This window comes from Gymnoscopelus microlampas, assembly GCF_963454915.1.
Source record: "Gymnoscopelus microlampas genome assembly, chromosome: 2".
Taxonomy (NCBI): domain Eukaryota; kingdom Metazoa; phylum Chordata; class Actinopteri; order Myctophiformes; family Myctophidae; genus Gymnoscopelus; species Gymnoscopelus microlampas.
Genome location: NC_139939.1, coordinates 54,257,066 through 54,278,204, shown reverse-complemented (window position 1 = coordinate 54,278,204; position 21,139 = coordinate 54,257,066). Strand labels below are relative to the sequence as shown.

The following is a 21,139-nucleotide window of genomic DNA, read 5'->3' as shown; positions in this document are numbered from 1 at the left end:
GCTGGTGGTGGCAGTGTGAGAATCGACCTCCCTTTGGCTCTTGGACAGCACGGGTGGAGCTGGGGATGGAGGTGGGTTGCTTGGTCGCTGCCTGGGAAGAGAGTGACATGTCAGAGGCAGTGGTATTTGATAAACGGAGCCCGCTCGCCGATTGGCTGGCAGCAGATAGGAAGTGGCGCCTGATTGGATGATGGCGCTTGCTTAGAATTGTGAATGGAAAGATTTTTGACAGCGTGGGAACGGGGGTGACATAGCTTATGGGAGGCGCTACGAACATGGAGCGTTTAGATCTTCTTTATTGAATTTGCGCTTAGAGCTACATTATGATTATTTTGGGGGGTCGCAGCCTGAAAAGGTTGAGAACCACTGCTTTAGACTCACAACCTCTGTGTGTGCTTGTGTGTGTGTGTGTGTGTGTGTGTTAAGGTTATGATGGGTGCAGTGGGCTGGGTGCTCCTCATACTGGCCCAGATCACAGTGCCCGTGGCGACCCAGAAGCCCTCAGTGGGCCTCAGTGTGGGCGTGATCATGGGACAGACGCGGCACGTCGACGACCAGGACCTCCGGCCGCCGCCGCGTTCCGACGACCCCATCGACCTCTCCGTGGTGACGCTGAGGATCAACCAGACTGACCCCAAGTCTGTGATTACACAGGTATACTACTGACCCAGTGGTGGAAAGTAACTAAGTACATTTACTTAAGTACAAATTTGAGGTATTTGTACTTTACTTGAGTATTTCCAATTTCCAATACTTTTACCTCTACTCCACTACATCTCAGAGGCAAATATTGTACTTTTACTCCACTACAATTATTTGAAAACTTAAGTTACTAGTTACTTTTCAGATATATATTATTATATTATGATGCATACATTAACCACTTTAGCTCTATTTTATACATAGGCTATTTGAAAATAGCAGATCTACAAGCTCACAACGCGTCGCATCGCGACGTGTTGTGAGCTTGTAGATCAGCTATTTTCAAATATGTTTGTACTTTTATTTTTGGTACTTTAAGGACATTTTGATGCCAATACTTTTGTACTTTTACTCAAGCAAATTTTGAATTCTGGACTTTTACAGATTGTTTCTATTTTGCAGTATTGGTACTTTTACTTAGTAAAGAATTTGAGTACTTTTTCCACTTCTGCACTGACCCCAAGTATGTGATTACACAGGTATACTACTGACCCTAAAGTATGTGATTACACAGGTATACTACTGACCCTAAAGTATGTGATTACACAGGTATACTACTGACCCTAAAGTCTGTGATTACACAGGTATACTACTGACCCTAAAGTCTGTGATTACACAGGTATACTACTGACCCTAAAGTCTGTGATTACACAGGTATACTACTGACCCTAAAGTCTGTGATTACACAGGTATACTACTGACCCTAAAGTCTGTGATTACACAGGTATACTACTGACCCTAAAGTCTGTGATTACACAGGTATACTACTGACCCTAAAGTCTGTGATTACACAGGTATACTACTGACCCTAAAGTCTGTGATTACACAGGTATACTACTGACCCCAAGTCTGTGATTACACAGGTATACTACTGACCCTAAAGTCTGTGATTACACAGGTATACTACTGACCCCCTAAAGTCTGTGATTACACAGGTATACTACTGACCCTAAAGTCTGTGATTACACAGGTATACTACTGACCCTAAAGTATGTGATTACACAGGTATACTACTGACCCTAAAGTCTGTGATTACACAGGTATACTACTGACCCTAAAGTCTGTGATTACACAGGTATACTACTGACCCTAAAGTATGTGATTACACAGGTATACTACTGACCCTAAGTCTGTGATTACACAGGTATACTACTGACCCCAAGTCTGTGATTACACAGGTATACTACTGATAGGTTTCTTTATCATTTAACATACACCTTAGGGCTTTGATCACACATCAAATAAACTTCACACGAACACAGGAGAGCTCAGTTTTACTTGCGCAAGGAGTAATGAACGACAATGTTCCAGAAGTCACACTGCCGGCAAAACCATCTCACCCAACATTTTATTGTACTTACAAAACAGAGATTACACAGAGTGTGGGCGTGTCTTAAAAGGTAATAAAAAGTACTTTCGGTCAGTAAGTTTCCATGGCCTCCATGTGTGGGTGTCTGGGTAGTTACTGATAAGAGAGGAATGCACTTTGCAGAGGCCCAAAGAAATAAACACCACTTCTGTGCACATAGTATTGAGCACACACTTTGTACCAAGACGTACCTATACACACAATTAAATGAATACACTATGCATCAATTAGATGAATACATTGAAATAAGAAAAGAACTTAAAAACACACATTAACCCCAATTACTACATGTCTGCACATGAAAGCTGAAAACAGGTTCATTCAACTACTGACCCCCAAGTCTGTGATTACACAGGTATACTACTGACCCCCAAGTCTGTGATTACACAGGTATCACTGATGTGCACGCCACTGTGAGCTGCGAGGTCAAACACACTCACAAAGCCAACATCTTATCCACTAGCCCAAAGGGGAATTCTCCCTTGGCTAGAGGAGATATTAGGCTTTTGGTCATCAGGCAGAGGCTCAGAGACACTACTGCACACACACACACACACACACACACACACACACACACACACACACACACACACACACACACACACACACACACACACACACACACACACACACACACACACACACACACACACACACACACACACACTGATGCTATAACTTAAAAGTAAAACTTGTGAGTGCTTCGTCTGCGCCCCAGGTGTGTGACTTAATGTATTGATATATTGATAGAGATATCGTGTCGTCTGCGCCCCAGGTGTGTGAGTTGATTGTGAACGCAGCGGAAGGAGGTGCGCCAAAGGCGCGCCTCCGCGCAAGTCGAGCTTACTATGAAACCGTGCTCGGGTTGTGTGTGTGTCTGTGTGCACTGCCTGTGTGCAGCCACGCCCCCATGTGACTCACGCTCTCATTGGCTGCTGACAGATCTCAGAGTGCACTACAGTGTGGCTGAAATCCGCCTGCCCCTGGGTGACTAATTACACTCCTCTGAGAGAAATATAGCAGCTACAGTCAAAAATAACACATCTAAAAGCATCTACACGAGTTCATCTATTGGGATATCTAAGAATTCCATGTCATTTGTGCATATTTCAGGCCGGATGGCAAGTTGAAAACGCCTTAGTTTGAGGACAGTTTGAGCTAATTTAACTGTACCACCCACTTCTCTACAATTGCTCATTCCTTTCTATTCTTCTTATTGTTATTTTCAAGCTGCGTTCGCTTCCCGCGTTCGCGCGTCTTACTTGTATATATAGTGATATATTGATAGAGATATTGTGTGGTCTGCGTCCCAGGTGTGTGACTTGCTGTCCCGCACTCGTCTCCATGGGATCGTGTTCGCCGACGGCACCGACCAGGAGGCCATCGCTCAGATCCTTGACTTCCTGTCCGTCCAGACACAACTTCCTGTCCTGGGGGTCCACGGAGGCTCCTCCATGATCATGGCCGACAAGGTGAGTCATGAATATGTTAATGAATATGTAAATGTACATGCTTGCGCGCGCACGCGCACACACGCGCACACACACACACACACACACACACACACACACACACACACACACACACACACACACACACACACACACACACACACACACACACACACACACACACACACACACACACACACACACACACAAACATGCGCACACACGCACGCCCAGATACACAGTACACACACACCCACACACATGCACAAGGACACGCACACACACACACACACCCTCTCTCTCTCTCTCTCTCTCTCCTCTGCTGCTGTGTGTGTTCAGGAGCGTTAAAGGGTAATTTCCAGCGTTCAGTACAGTGCACTGAGTGCAGGTTGGAGACGCCGGTGGAATATTAACGCACAGCTCTGAGCTCAGACTGAATCTATCAGCTCACCCATCATCATCCCTCAGCGCTCCACAGAACAGCACCCTGAGAACAGCTTGAAACATTCAATTCAAATCGTTTCCTCTAGCCTTTAGAAATACACACACATATACATTTTTTTTTTTCACCCAAGAGATTTGGTGTTGTTGTTGTTGAGGGAATAAAGGAGTGGAACAAGTATGTAAACGTTTTGGGGACGGCTGCCTTCTATTTGTGCTTAGAAGACAGTCTCGCGTTACCAGACTGTTACCTCCCACAATTTACAAATGTTTCCGGCATACAGTCTGGGACTCGAAGCTCTGATCATGTGTAAGGGGAAAGCGGATGCCCCTCCCCTACCCACTTCTGTTTTAGCATTGTGCAGTGGCGCAAAGGAGTCCGACTGGAATCAACAAATCTCATAAACATCGTTTATGTCTACTAGTGTCTTCTTTCACAGTTTTTTCAGCGTTAATTCCATGATACCTTTCTCAGTTTTCTGTGATAAACAATCCTCGCACAAATAACATGAATATACCGCTCCTATGACTATGCTTCCGCCTCGGTTCTGTTTCCACTGGGACTACAGGTCCGCGGGCACCGCGTCGTGATTGGTGTAATGTCTTTCCGGTCTGAACAACTTCCGTTAAACAGCTTTCGGGAAGTGGAGTTCCAGACTCTATATAGCATTCAGAGATTGTGGAATAGTTGTCTGGTGACGCGAGACTACTTAGAAGATGGTTCACGTTTTTCATAGGTGGACCATGGGAAGATATAGTTATTAGGTTATACACTGTAAAATACTTAGCTTAGGCCCTGATGGCAGCTACTAAACTGGCAGCTACTAAACATACAAAGATACAAAGCCACACAGCGTAGCTGACGCTTTGTAGCCTTTTATCTGGAGTTGAAACCAGCTCAACTTAATTGTATCTTTGCAGCTGGTTTTGTAGCAGCTACAAACGTCAGATGTATCTGTGTGTGTCTTCATGTCGCTGGCTTCCATTGGAAATGAATGGTAGACTGTATCTTTGTAGCTACCAGCGTGAACACAACATTAGGCCTCACTTAAAGGCCCTACATACTTCGTCATAGGACGAAATAGCGAACATGGTCGATCTGCAGCGCTTTTGGATTGGAAACATCGGCACAGGCTGTTGAAATACCAAATTTAAACAATTGTTTCACAGTGTAATATAAAGTCATCACTCACCACCAGGGCAGGAATTTCAGGGAGGCCACGAAGGCCATGGCCGTCGTTGCCCCTCAGTTTGGCCTTGTACCCCACAAAAAAATGACATGCCCTGAGGCCACAGTGGCCTTAATGCCCCAGCTGACTGTACCACTTTCTCCTGTCTTTTTCTTGTCAATATGTAAACACCAGTGTCTCTTCTTTCCAGTGAATTCTTCACTTCCCTGAGTGAAGAATTCACTCACTTCACTTCCTCTTTAAACCAATCCAGTGACTTTGATTGGCTGCAGGGCTGAGCATGGATCAGATTGTAAATACCATACTTTATTTATTTCAATGCAGATAGTCTACATATTACATTTAAAATCATCCTTAACCCTTAAATTCAATTAATTCTTTGCAATGGACTAAAATCTTGTTCTATTTGATGGCCTTCCTGCCCTGGCATTTGGCCTTTGTGCCCTAAAAAATGTTCCTGTTTCAGTCTGAATGGATCAAGTGGCCTTGCCCCTAAAATGACGAAATTCCAGGCCTGCTCACCACCCCCTTTTTTTTTTACTACTGTCATCTGTGATGCAGTACCTTCAAAGTTGCGAGACAACATTGGAAAAGAGGTCAAAAGTGCCTTTATTATTCCCCTCGTCACGAGGTGGTCATGAGGTGGTAACCTCATGAGACTGAATCCCGGAAATCCCAAAGTCCCGCGCAGTGTATTGGGGGGCCGATATGGGTGAGGTAATACACACCAACAGGACATACTCTGATGGTTTCCGAGGCTTTGTTTTGTTTGCTATTACGGCTGCCCTGCCGGATTACTTGTGACATCTGGTCTGGGAGAGCAGACTGGAGGCTTCACTGGCGCGGCAAGTTGGTAAATGTATTAACAAGTCATTGAAAAAAGTGTCATGGAGTATGGCTGGCATGGCAGACACGGCAGAAATAGAATAGAGGGAAAAGTGTGTGTGTGTGTGTGTGTATATATATATTATATATCATTGCTTTCGGGCAAAAACCTCTACAGTATCTCCATATTTTAACTTTTTGTGTTTTTTGATAAATTGACCCATTAAGACCTGGAACACATCTGTGTCATTTTTTTATTTGAGCTAAAAAAGTATTATTTGACACTTTAGCTATTCAAAAATAGCAGATCTACAAGCTCATAGCGCGGCACCGAGTGCCGCGCTACGAGCTCGTAGATCTGCTATTTTAGAAAAATCATGAAAATGTGTGCAAATCTTTGAATTTATATACTTTTTAAAGCGAACATTTGTAACTCAAATCTTTGCTTCTGGGGGGTCCCTGGAACAACATTTTTAGAGATGGGTGTCGGCGGCCAAATACATATCATTTTGGGGGTCCTTGACATGAAAAAGTGTGAGCACCACTGATATAGAAACGTTACGTTTTTCAGAAAACTGTTCAGGAGACATGTAGAATCGGCTTCAGGTCTTAATGGGTTAACGACCTACTCGATCATGCTACAGTACAGCGTCACACGAAAGCATCAAAGGTAGCAGATCTCCAAGCTCAAAACGCGACTCGAAGCGACGCGTTTTGAGCTTGTAGATCTGCTGCTTTTGCCATTTTAGCATTTGAATCCTGAAAAGTAACAGTTTTGGACATGTGAGGTTTCCCGCCCGACAGAGACTATATGTATAGCCTAAGGTTTTCATTGTGTCGTATAGAGTACTGCTGCTCTGTACAAAGTACAAAGTTTGTACATTTTTCTTGGACTGAATCCTCCGTGGTGTCTCCGTGCTGTTACTGACTCTGCAGACTCTTTGCCAGGCTGACAGGCTCACTGTGAAAGGCTTTGATAAAAACACAAACCGGCCCTTTTAGCCTCTCAAATCCCAGATCCTTCCCAAATCACAGCAGCCAATAACAGCCAGCCGCACTCTCTTCAGCAGGCTTTTTGAAGAGCCGGTTCACACCAAGGGGCTAGCATCCGGCTTTTAAAGTGAGGCTATAGAGGAAGTGTGATAAAAGCTCATATGAAATGGCCTGTAAGTCTCGCTAGGGTTTCACCCCTGCTGGTTGCCAGAAGCAATTAGGCTCTATTCAAGCGGATGGGTTTTTGGCCGAACTTTACACTTGATTTTATTACCTTAACACATTACCTGCCAACAACAAGTATAACCGTTGTTGAAAAATACACCCGTTTTCTGCCAACAACGAGTATAACCGTTGTTGAAAAAAGAAAAAAAGAAATTATTTTTTTATTTATCCACACAGAACCAGAGATATAGCCATCCAAAGATTTCTAGCTCCATTCACTCCTTGGTTAACTTATTACTTTAAAATCCTGTATCTCGGCTCCTGGGTACTTATTTTTTTTACAATGTTATTAATGCTGGCAGTGGGGGAAGTAAAAAAAAAAAGACCTCTGGCAGGTAGGGTAAGTGATATTTTTTAGTTATTTTTTTTGTTAAAAAGGTTAAAGTACTATATTCTGATAGTAATCATTGCTACAGAGCGTTTGTTCGGTCACAGAGGTCTCTCCAGCTCTTTAGCAAACAGAATATAGTACATTTTCAGGTAGGTCTGAGAGCACTGAAAATGCATTTTCTGTTTAATAAAGAGCTGGAGAGACATGGGAGACTCCTTTTACTGAACAAACACTCTATTGCAATGAGTACTATCAGAATATAGAGCTATTTAAAGGTAGGGTAAGTGATTTTCTTTGGTTAAGATAAGTGTTAAATAGCTGAACATTATGTAATGTGTGTGGTGTGCAGAAGAAGTGGGAAGTAACCATGTAGTTATGTTGTTACTGTACTTAAGAGTTATCAGGTATCTGTACTTGACTTGATTATACATGTTTCGGACAGCTTTCTCTTTACTTTTACCCCTATATATTTGAAGGCAGGCTCTCTCTACAGCATTAGCTCTGTTGTAAAAAAGTCAGCGCTCCGACAAGAGACTCAGAGGGTTTAAATCCGGGGTAGAACAGGAAAGTCCCATCGCGCTGCTTTAATGTGACATGAGGTTCAGTCAGCTTTGTACAGAGACGAGACAGAGGAGTAGAAAAGTCACAACGCTTTCTTTCTACTTTCATACTTTGAGTAGGCTGCCTTTCAGAGCCTGTTGTCTGTAAAGAGGTGGTATCAGTGCTTGAAATCGTTATATATATATATATATACAGTATATATATTTATATATATATACTTTTACATTTTCTATTCTTCTACTTGAGCAAAGAATGTGTGTACCTTTGTCGTGTGTGTGTGTGTGTGTGTGTGTGTGTGGGTGTGTGGGTGTGTGGGTGGGTGGGTGTGTGCGGCGTGCGTGAAGAACTCAGATATTTTACTTAAGTAAAAGTAGCAATACCACAATATAAAAATACTCTGTTACAAGTAAAAGGCCTGTGTTCAAAATGTTACTCGAGTAAAAGTACAAAAGTATTGGCATTAAAATATACTTTAAGTACCAAAAGTACAAGTACTAAAATGTTTGAAAATAGCAGATCTACAAGCTCACAACGCGTCGCATCGCGACGCGTTGTGAACTTGTAGATCTGCTATTTTCAAATAGCCTATGTATAAAATAGGGCTGAAGTGGTTAATGTATGTTTCATAGTACTGAAGTAAAAGTACTGAAAACTGGAAATACTCCAGTAAAGTAAAAGAATCCTCAAAATTGTACTGAAGTACAGTACTTGAGTAAATGTACTTAGTTACTTGACACCACTGTTGTGGGTGTACATGTGTGAGGGAGTGAAAGAGAGAGAGAGAGAGAGAGAGAGAGAGCGACATACATACATTACATACAAACTGCAGGAGCGAGAGAGATAGGATTGTGTGACGGCAAACAGCTTTTAAGGTTAGCTTAGCATTCAGGTCACTGGTTCTGGGCGCCCGGCGCGGCGGTGCGTGTTGGTGTTGTTGTTTATTCTCCAACATAATAACTAACTGCCGATCTGCCCTTTAGTGAGAATTGCCCCTGAATGCTCTTAGCACCGCTGCTGCTCAATAACACATCACTGCTACAACATTATATAGCTGTCTGTTGGCAGCTTCCGGAGAGATGTAAGTGCAGGCCCAGGTTTAGAGACTATTATGTATTTGTAGCATTTCTGTTTTTTTCACCACATCTCTCTAGCAACTGTTCCCACGAGGCATTCGTATAAATAAGAAAGTGTTCCAGTCTGGTTAAGCCAATAAGACCGGGAACGCATCCGTGTGTCATTTTATGTATGGATTTCTTTGGGCTATTCAAAAATAGCAGATATACAAGCTCATAGCGCGGCACCGAGTGCCGCGCTATGAGCTTGTAGATCTGCTATTTTTTTATCGTGAAAATGTGTGCAAATCTTTGAATATATATATTTTTTAAAGCGAATATTAACTCAAATCTTTGCTTTTGGGGGGTCCCTGGAACGATATATGTTGAGATGGGGGTCCCTGGAACGACATACATCGAGATGGGGTCCACGGCCAAATACATATCATTTTTGGTGGTCCTTGACATGAAAAATGTTTATGAGGACCACTGATATTATAGCAACATAAGTTCTTTTTTTTTAAACTGTTAGGATTTAGAAGACATTTGTAGAATCCCCCAGAAGCAAAGATTTGAGTTACAAATGTTCGCTTTAAAAATAGCAATTCTACAAGCTCATAGCGCGGCACTCGGTGCCGCGCTATGAGCTTGTAGATCTGCTATTTTTGAATAGCCCAAAATAAATCTTAAAAAACGACACACAGATGCGTTACCCGGTCTTAATGGGTTAAATACGAGGTAAAAACACTGTGCCCCAAGTGGCAGGCTGGCAGGGATCAATAAACACCAACCTGAGCTAACCCTCTCATGTCAGCTATAGCAGTGTGTCTTTCTCCTGCACACTGCACTGTGACAGCTGATGGATGCACTGACAGTACTACTTTGACAGATTGTCAGACTGTGTGTTGATGGCATATGCACCCGTGCATACAGTACTATACGGTAGGTGCCCATGCATGCATGCGCACACATATACACAGCAGTGGTGTTTTTTTAACTGGGGCGTGAAACTGTTTTTAATGACGTCACGTGCACACGCGCGAATGCGCACAGACACACTCCGACCAGTATTATGAAATATTCACTTTTAGTTTGATTGTTTGGTTGACGTTGTGTTTTCTCACTCAACAGTAAACAAACCAACATACAGTATACAGGGTATCTGTACATTTCTAAAGTGACAATTTAATGACTTTTAAGACCATTTTAAAGGTTCTATGACATTCATTTTCACTTTTTTTATTTTTTTTGGGGGGTTTTATGACCTCAATTACACCCCAAAGAAAACTGAACTTTGAACATTCAGTGGATTTTCTGTGGTCTGGGGTTTCCTGAATAATTAGGCTGAAAAGTAATCTGAGATTGGCCCTTGGATAGTGAAGTCACAGGCCATTAATCCCGCCCACTCTCCTCCTCGCCCCTCCCCTCCCCTATCCTTTCCTTTGGGGGGGGCGGAGCATAGGTGATGATTGACCGGGAAAATCCCTCAACAGCGACACCCGCAGGCACATATTTCTTTTTTCATTGCAGTTGAAAAGGCTTTAGAAATGTGAGAGAAAAACACCTGCAATGGCTCACTAGAGTGGAACTTTCAGTTAAAACTTTTTATACACGTTTGAAGGACCATGACAAAGACTTTTAATGTGTTGTAAAACTGAACGTCATGAAACCTTTAATAACAAATTGGCCAAATTGTCAAATGTTACCTGTTACCTATCCACTTGGTGCCTTCTGGCTCATAAGGCCTTCACCGAGCACTTCCACCTCTCACGGTCAGCTGCTGCAGTCCTCATTTCAGAACCATGACTTCCATCTTGCCTCTTTTCTTTCTCAACGGTACGCCTCCAGGTGGTCTTTGGTCTTCCTTTTCTTCTTTTCCCTTCTGGTGCCCAGATCATTGCTATGTTGCAGTCGTTGTTAGGCCTGTCACAATTATTTCATAATCGTCTAATCGCAATTATTTTATATAATCACAATTCTTTTTTCATAATCGTCATAATCAATTCCACGTTATATAATGTCAGATATTTTCAAAAATTGTTTAAATAGCAGATCTACGTATAAGCTCAAAACGCGTCGCATTTTGAGCTTATACAGTAGATCGGCTATTTCCACTATTAATGTTTATTTTTAAGTATAAAGTAACTAAATATGTGTTATTTCTCATATCTGCCCTGTGCAACTTTTGTTTACGAAAGCTAAAAGCCAAACAGAAATGTCATTTTTATTCATAATGTTCCATTCATTTTCAACGACAGAAAAACGATTAAATCGTTAATCGCCATTATTTGAGTGATAATTAATGGTCAACTTAAATTTGTAATCGTGAAAGCCCTAGTCGTCGTTGTGGTCCTGCCGCAGTATCCAGTGTCCAATCATCTTCCATCTTCTTAGCTTCACTCAGCGGCTTCATCTCAGCTCTTTCTAGCAGGTCTTAAGTACTGACGTAATCTCTCAAGAACAGATTCTGCTCTCCGCTTGAATCTGTCGGGGGGGTTCGTCATATTGTTTACGCACTGGCCTACAAGTGGGCGTGCCTTCAGATCAGGAAGCAGGCTGCGCTTTACCCAATCAAATGTAGTGGGCGGGATTTACTGTCTGTGCTCTGCTTCCCACTAAAAACAAAACCGAAACTCATTTAACAATAGCGTCCTCGGAGCAGACAACCACAGAAAGATATTCACATTTTAACTTGCTCTTTCATCATAGAAACAAGTGGGCTTATAACCAAAACCATCCATGTTCTCTGGGAGAAGTGGTGTTAGTGTTCTGTGTAGAAATATTGTTAGTGGGAATGAAAACATAGTCGCACAACCGGAAGTGAAAGCCTGAAGGCAGACCAAAACCCTGGTTTCCTTGCGCACGGGTGCTCCATTTAGCCCCCCCCCCCCCCAGAGCTAAGTGAAATAGTAAAAAGCAGCAGAGGGCGCTGTTTTTCCTTTTTTATTTGGCGATGGGTTGCCAGATTGGTACTGACGTGATCTTGCAAATGTATACAGAGTATGTTTTGTAGGCATCTATTATGGAACACATCAACTGCCTTGTTGTCTCCTCTGTTAATTTTCCATGTTTCACATCCGTATAGCAATACTGGCACCACTAGCGTAAGGAAGAGGCGAACGTTGTGAAAATAGTCGATATAGTTCGGCTATTTCCACAATATTTATCTGTTGAACCGAGTCAATCTAAATGTAAATTGTAATGCATACAAATTCCAAGTGCTTGTCAGGGTGAGGGGTCCCCAGTTCAAATATGATTATTTTGGGGGGGGGTCGCAGCCTGAACATTTTGGGAACCCTTGGGCTGTCATACATGTAGCTGTGACAGACGGTAGTACAGTATGGGAACGCAGTCTCGCACGCACACACGAGCACACCGGTGCATGTGCGTGCACACACTTCCGCTCAAAAGACTGGTGGAACTACACCAGACTGTCTTCACCCCCTGGTACACAGTACACACAGTAACATCCTCAGTGTTAACTTGAGCTCTGAGCGTGTGTACATGTAACCCAATGGACCCGTAAGGAGTCCATTTGGTTAAATTATCATGTACATCCTTGGAGATACAAATGGATGAATTAACATGGGACGTGTGCGTGTGCGTGTGCGTGTGCGTGTGCGTGTGCGTGTGCGTGTGCGTGTGTGTGTGTGTGTGTGTGTGGGTGTGTGTGGGTGTGTGTGGGTGGGTGGGTGGGTGGGTGGGTGGGTGTGTGTGCGTTCTCATGCATAATGCGGAAGAGTGTAAATTGCTGTGCTAAGGGTGAAGAGAGAAATAATTGAGTGTTTCATGCAAGAAAAAAAGAACCTCAGTGACTGTGTATATATACGTATATAAATAAATAAGGATATTATACATGCATAAGCAGACTTCCTTTTCTCTGAATGCGATTCAAAATGAATACTTTGATCTGTATTAGCCGGGGACCGAGTCCTGTTTGCTTGTTTGTTGGTTTGTTTCTTTGTGGTTTGTCTGTTGCCTACACTGTGTGTGTGTGTGCCAGAGTAGATGTTTGTGTGTGTGCCAGAGTCAGTGGTGGAAAGTAACTAAGTACATTTACTTAAGTACTGTACTTAAGTCTAATTTTGAGGTATTTGTACTTTATTTGAGCATTTCGAATTTCAAATACTTTTACTTCTACTCCACTACATCTCAGAGGCAAATATTGTACTTTTACTCCACTACAATTATTTGACAACTTCAGTTACTAGTTACTTTTCAGATATAAATTATGATATTATGAAACATACATGAACAACTTTAGCCCTATTTTATACATAGGCTATTTGAGAATAGCAGATCTACAAGCTCACAACGCGTCGCAACGCGACGCGTTGTGAGCTTGTAGATCTGCTATTCTCAAACATTCTAGCTCTTTTACTTTTGGTACTTTCAAGTATATTCTGATGCCAATACTTTTGTACTCTTACTCGAGTAACATTTTGAACAACATGCCTTTTACTTAAAGGACGACTTCGCCACTTTTCAACCATGCCTGTGTGTCTTCAGTAAAGTGCTTTCCTGCCATTTATTTAAAGTGCTTTCATGCCATTTACGGATATCATATACTAAAGGATGACAACAGCCTTCAAATAGTGGCAAAGTGGTCCTTTAACAGAGTATTTTTATATTGTGGTATTGTGGAGTAGATGTGTGTTGCCTACACTGTGTGTGTGTGTGCCAGTAATCTCTCAAGAACAGATTCTGCCCTGCGGTGGAATCTGTCGGAGGGGTTCGTCATAACGTGTGCACATTGGCTACAAGTGGGCGTGCCTTCAGATCAGGAAGCGGGCCGCGCTTTACCCAATCAAATGTAGTCGGCGGGATTCACGTGTCCATCCACCCTTCCCCCCTCGAAACTAGCCGAAACTAATTTAACAATAGCGTCCTCGGAGCGGACAAAACCACGGAAAGATATTCACATTTTAACTTGCTCTTTCATCATAGAAACAAGTGGGCTTATAACCAAAACCATCCATGTTCTCTGGGAGAAGTGGTGTTAGTGTTCCGTGTAGAAATATTGTTAGTGGGAATGAAAACGTAGTCGCACCAACCGGAAGTGATGCGCTGAAGGCAGACATGAAACCGGAGTTTCCCTGCGCACTGGTCTTCCATTTTCCTCCCGCCAGACCCCACAGACAATATCAGAAAACAGAGGTCGCTGTTTTTCATTTTCTGTGGGGTCTGGCTACGCGAGACTAGTGTGCCAGAGACAGTAGATGGCATGTATGTTCACAACTATATAATCGCGTCCCAATTGGATCATATGTAGACTGTAGTGAAATCAAAAGATCTCTCCCCTCCTCTGTGAGACTCCAGGTGGATCCTGTGAAGCTATTGTTGTTTCTTCTATTGTTTCTTTAAAGGAGGCAGATTTAATCCTTTCAATCAGCCTCTCATCTCACCTGGACCTATCCCCTGAGAAATCATCTCTCTCTCTCTCATCTCTCTCCCCTTTTCTTCTCTCTCCAACGCTCTCTTCTCTCTCCTCCCTCTCTCTCTTTTATTACCCCTTTCTTCTCCCTCCAACTCTTTCTCCTTCTCTCTCCTCTCTCTCTTTCCCCCCTTTTCTTCTCTCTCCAACTCTCTCGCCCTCTCTCCTCTCTCTCTCCAAATCTCTCTCTTTCCCTCCCCTTTTCTTCTCCCTCCAACTCTCTCTCCCGCCCTCTCTCTCCTTGTCTCTCTCTTCTATATCTCTCTCCCTCCCCTTACCTTCGCCCCTCCAACTCTCTCCCCCCTCTCTCTCTCTCCTTCTCTCTCTCTCCCTCCCATTTTCTTCTCCCTCCAACTCCCTCCAACCCCCCCCTCTCTCTCTCTCTCTCTCTCTGTCTCTCTCTCTCTCTCTCTCTCTCTCTCTCTCTGTCTCTGTCTCTGTCTCTCTCTCTCTCTCTGTCTCTCTCTCTCTCTCTGTCTCTCTCTCTCTCTCTCTCTCTCTCTCTCTGTGGGCAGCAGTGTTTAATAGACTGTAGGAGGTTGGTTGCTGGACTGTGTAAAGGTTGTGGAGGCGTGGTTAGGAGGACGGTGGTGGATCTGGAAAGAGCAAAAGGTGGAGGTTGGGGATGTGGGGGGAGGGGGGCTTTATCGTGGACCCCCCCCTAGGGTCCAGGTGGGGGAGCAGGGTTATACTTTAGAATGACATACTTCCATCTACACGAGGAGCGCTTTGGGGAAATAAGGAGCGTTGTTCATGTCCCCCGCCCTCCCCCACCCACCCCTGTCCTAGGCTTCTGTTAACTTCCAACGTGTGTGTGTGTGTGTGGGCGGTTGAGTGGGTGGGTGGGTGGGTGGTAGCAGAGTGGTGGTTGGTGGGCCGGGGTCACAGTGTTGTAGGATAGAACATGAACATGCTGAAATGGAAGGTTGTGAATTAAACATGCGCAGATGTTCTTCTTTCTGCTCTGCGGCTGCATGCCCCACCACAGTGGTGGGATGTTAGCCTTCATACAGGCTATACTGTACCTATTTCTGTGTGTGTGTGTGTGTGTGTGTGTGTGTGTGTGTGTGTGTGTGTTACTATACTTGCGAGGACGTAGAATTTGAAGAAATATACATTGTGAGGACCGTTATCCTGGTCCTCACAAGACAAATGGTTGTTTTATAGTTAAAAAAACATTTTTAGAGATACGTTTACAATTAGAAAAACATTCAGGTCAGGATTAGACATTTAGAGGTTAGGTTTAGGGATTGGAATTAGAGTTAAACATGATTTATACTTAGTTGCGCGCCAGGGTCATGCACCGAAAAATAGCCGATCTATAAGCTCACAACGCGTCGCAGCGCGACTCGTTGTGAGCTTATAGATCTGCTGTTTTTCGGCCTTAGGCTTACGGTTAAAAATGGCAAAATATATATATATTTTTAAATGGCATTCATAAAATGGCTGTCCTAAAGTGTTGATGTCCTCACAAGTATAGTAATACGTGCGTGTGTGTGTGTGTGTGTGTGTGTGTGTGAGTGTGTGTGTGTGTGTGTGTGTGCGCGCGTGTGTGTGTCTATATGTTCATGACTATTCATGAGCTATGCTTGAATGTCGGTGCGCAAATTTGTGTGCCTGAGTGAGTGTATCACTTTCCTGTCTCTGTGCAGATGTAGGCGTGTGTGCGCGTGTGTGTGTCCGGCCGCGTCCCTTTGTGTCTGTCTGTCTTTGTGTGCTTGTCCTGGGGGACATGTCCCATAGCTGTATACGGGCCATTTGACCAGGTCCTCTGCCCGGGGGGACTCCTTTAATATTTAAAACCAATCCTCAGGTGACTTCACTCACTGCTGTCACTGGCAGAACATACAACAATCTGTCATCCTCTCTTCTCTTCTCTTCTCTTCTCTTCTCTTCTCTTCTCTTCTCTTCTCTTCTCCTCTCTTCTCTTCTCTTCTCTTCTCTTCTCTTCTCTTCTCTTCTCTTCTCTTCTCTTCTCTTCTCTTCTCTTCTCTTCTCTTCTCTTCTCTTCTCTTCTCTTCTCTTCTCTTCTCTTCTCCTCTCTTCTCTTCTCTTCTCTTCTCTTCTCCTCTCTTCTCTTCTCTTCTCTTCTCTTCTCTTCTCTTCTCTTCTCTTCTCTTCTCTTCTCTTCTCTTCTCTTCTCTCCTCTCCTCTCCTCTCCTCTCCTCTCCTCTCCTCTCCTCTCCTCTCCTCTCCTCTCCTCTCCTCTCCTCTCCTCTCCTCTCCTCTCCTCTCCTCTCCTCTCCTCTTCTCTTCTCTTCTCTTCTCTTCAGTCCAAATTCTTTCTGAATTATACACTACACCGCCTCTGTATTTCACATCTGTCTCCTCCTGGCACAATGTCTCACTCCTCCTTTCTCCCCATGTCTCTCCTCTCTTACTGTGAACACCAGCTCCGTTGTCATCTCTCTCTGTCCTCTCTCATTCTCTCCTCCTTCTCTGTCCTCTCTCATTCTCTCCTCCTCCTCCTCTGTCCTCCCTCATTCACGTGTCTCTCACTCTTCCGTTCTAAAGCCGGCGGCTCGTCTGGTCTATCCTCCTCTGGTGACTGGAGGAGGTGTGGAGGGGGAACAGCCGGCTGGCTGGCTGGCCCTGTACCCCAGCGAAGCAGCGGAACTGAGAATGGCTGATGTGGGACTGTGTGTGTGTGTGTGTGTGTGTGTGTGTGTGTGTGTGTGTGTGTGTGTGTGTGTGAGAGAGAGAGAGAGTTAGTCAAGTAAGAAGCCTTGAAAATAAGGCCTCATAATATCCAATTCACATGCTTCTGAGCATATATATATATAATATTATATATTAATATTAACTCGTAAATTAACGCCCTACTTGATCATACTACAGCGTCACACAAAAACATCAAAAGTAGCAGATCTACAAGCTCGAAACGCGTCGCGAAGCGACGCGTTTCGAGCTTGTAGATCTGCTACTTTTGATGCTTTTTGAATTTGAATCCAGAAAGTAACAGTCGATGTATAAATGTATCATTTAAATAAAGCTTGTTGTCTTTGACTTCCTATATAGCACATTGAAGAATCCTTACAAGGCTTCTGGTAAGAACCTTTTCCATATGGAAGTAGAGACTTTATTAGTTCAGTTTTGACAAGACCAATAGATACACACAGAAATTAACATATTGAGATAATTCGTTTTGAGAGTATAGTCTCCCCGTGGTGACCTGCTTCTATGCTTTTCATCAAAAGACAGGGAGTGTTTCAGTAGGAATTAAGTTTCCGTCAGTCTCAAACACTGTGTGACATTTCAAAAACAACCAGCCGGGCAGATTAGAAAAAGCAGCAGACATCAAAGTCATTGTAAAAATGTCATTTCATTTAGTTCTGTGAAGTGAAAATGCAATATGGAGGGAATTAAACATTCCACCATTCAATTATGGCATGCATGGAGAGATGAACTGAACAAATCCCCATACATTTGTATAGATTCCAGTATCTGTGAATCCAATTTCCAACTGCAGTTCCTCTGTTGAAGAGCCACAGTATAACTAAATCAATCGGATATACAGTAGAGCACAATAACATTGGGTCATGTTAGAATCGTCTCATATAAGAATTGGGGTCCAAAAACTGTCTCGGCGATATTGTCAGGGAGGTGCCTCTGTATCGTTTGGTCAGTCACACATACTGTATTTGATACAGTCTGTTTCTGGCAAAAATGTAACTAATTCGGTGGAAGTAACATTAGCGTTTTCTCACCGTCAGTTGATGCTTCATATCCATACGAGTCAAACCGCCGGGGTCATTTGTTTATTTTTTAAAAACAGAGTACACTGAGTGCCAGGATTTTTAACCATTTTTTAGGAGCCGAGATACAGGCTTTTGAAGTCATAAGTTAACCAGGAAGTGGATTGGAGTCTAAATCTTCGGAAAATGATATCTCCTGGTGCTGTGAAGGAAAAAGAATAAATAATTGGAAAACATTTTTTTTTTTCAAAAATGTTTTTTTTCTTCAAAAAACGTATATATACGGTTTTGGCACTCCATGGTTGTATTCCCAAAACCGTATATATACGTTTTTGGCACCCAATGTGTTAATAGGCCTATACTCCTCCATCCTGAGGTAATTGTTAAATTGTCACACCGTGTGCATTAAAGGAAAACTGATTAATTCAAGTTGACCTTCTGTGTCGCACTTGGTTTTCCCCCTAGGCTGGGCGACGGGCGTGACAACCCGGTACTTAGTTAGCGTCCTCCTGTTTTCGCTCGACACTAAATATATCTTTTTGTCATCAAATGTTAGCACCCAGAATAGGGATAATAATAGGGTTCACTTATGCAGCCCATCCACGCTATCATGTCATGTTTCACAATGGTGAATGTGCAGAGTGACACCATGGATGGATGTCTACTTTAATGTGGTGTATGGGTTTCTGCTTTGTTTTGTTTTTTTAATTAGCCACATTTCGCTAGCTCTACCGTCGCGCTGCAGTGTGTCTACAAAGGTGGTGCACCTCTTTTGTGGTGCACCTCTTTTGAAAATAGCCGATCTACAAGCTCATAATGAGTCGCGATGCGACACATTATGAGCTTGTAGATCTGCTATTTTCAAAAGATTTGTATACATTTTGAACTTGCGAAATGGGACATTCTGCCCAGTGAGTACTTTTACTTTTGGTACTTTAAGTACATTTTGATACCAATACGTTTGTACTTTTACTGAAGTAAATTTTGAATTCCAGACTTTTACCTGTAACAGAGTATTTCTATACTGCAGTATTGATACTTTTACTTAAAGGGACTAAACCATGAATTTTAACTTTTTCTTATTTTTTGTGTGTTTTTGGTCTCCCCTACCTCTCTTCTATCCCCAAAAATACCCCAGTTTGAACACTCAGGCTTTCACAGCAAATCTGGGGTTTTCTGTAAATTGGTCTCAAAACAGGCCAAACTGATTTGTACCCTGACGTGACGTGACGTCAGGGTACAATCCCTCACGTTTTTCAATTCCAACCAAAAAAACAACAACTTTTTTTTTTGTTTTTTTTTTTTTGTACTTTTTCCACACAGAACCAGGAGATAACATGGATACAAACTGGCTCAATAGCGCCACATGCCAACCAGGACAATGTGGTAGGCCCCTGTAGAGGTCCACGGTTTTTGATCCTCCCATGTGACTCCTAGTGCCATTCGTAGCATTATGTGTCGACACCGTCAACACAGTCTCACTCCCAAGAAGGCACATATTGCCGTTTGGTCAGAACCCCAGGAAGGCACAATGTGCCATCTAGGGGCGCCTGCGACGGCATTATGCGCCAAAGGCAATATGTGCCTTCTTGGGAGTGAGACTGTGTGGCCACCGTCCAGGGCCTTTACCTGCTGTGCTGTGAGCGTCCATGTCTCTCCACCATACAGCAGTACCGACTCCACTGTAGCTACTGTACGCGAACAGCCGCCTCTTGAGGTCTTCTCCCCTGTCAGAGTTCCACACTCTCTCCTCATCACATGCAGGGCATTCCAGGTAGTGCCCTCCGGACCTTCAGATCATGTTCCATTGAAGCAGTCCAAGCCCAGAGATATTTGAAGTCCTCGAATGCCTCGAGCACCGTCCCATCGGCAGTGGCAATGGTTTTGTCCTCCGCGTTAACTGACATTACTTTAGTTTTCTTGGCATTGAGCTTGAGGCTGATCTTCTCTTTCTACTGCCAGTAGACCACAACCTATGGCATATAAAAAAAATTAACACATGCACAAAATAAAAACACTAAACTAGCAAACCCACTTTAAAAACCAATTAAAACGAACTGAAATTGAAAACTAAATGAAATCAAATTAAAACAAAACAAATCGAATGGTAATTTCAAAACTATAATAACCATGGTGAGACACCATTAAAAGATTGATGAGATATTGATTCGGCAGGTGGGATTATTTGTTTGAAAAAGTAATGACATTATTTGATGTAGTACTGATAAGGGAGAAGGAAAACACAGACTGTAGGGGAAAACAGTCAACTGAACATTAACCACTCCGGTTCTATGAAATTAGTTTTGTGATGCATAACGACAGTAGCAGATTTACAAGCTGTGATGCATTGTGAGCTTGTAGATCTTGTTACGACCCGGCCTAGGGGTCACCAGGTGCAACATGAAAATGGACTCCCTCCTTCCCAGTCCCCAAACACATCCAGGCAACACCAGTTTAAAATCCAAAATGTAAAGGATGTATTACATACAGTATTTAAGATACAAAACACTAACTTCCTCAGGGTGGGACCATACAATCCTAAATACAAAACAAAACTCCTACTCTTACCTGACAAAGGAAACCAAAAATGCTAATATCTAACCTAACATAAAGTAACAAAACAGAGAACAAACTAAAAACAAAACGGTAGGTCACCCACCCACTACAAACCCTTAAGGCATTAGATTATCCAGCACTTTAATGCTAACTAAACTCTTAACCCATTAAGACCAGGAAAGCATCTGTCATTTTACATTTTAACCATTATTTTATACTTTGGCTATTCAAAAATATCAGATATACAAGCTCATGAAGTCATGAGCTTGTGGATCTGCCATTTTTGAAAAATTGTGCAAATCTTTGTCTAGTTT

At 43.0% G+C, this 21,139-nt stretch overlaps 1 protein-coding gene across 1 annotated transcript in view; it reads left to right on the top strand.

The window, feature by feature from the left end:
* Positions 1–432: 432 nt before the first annotated feature.
* Positions 433–21,139, top strand: part of LOC311035178 (glutamate receptor ionotropic, NMDA 2A-like) — a gene marked incomplete at both ends in the record, with an annotated part of 279,959 nt that continues 259,252 nt past the window's right edge. The window contains 2 exons of the mRNA XM_084043257.1: positions 433–654; positions 3,385–3,543. Coding sequence (XP_083899383.1) covers positions 433–654; positions 3,385–3,543 — 381 coding nt within the window. The remainder of the gene's footprint in view (positions 655–3,384; positions 3,544–21,139) is intronic.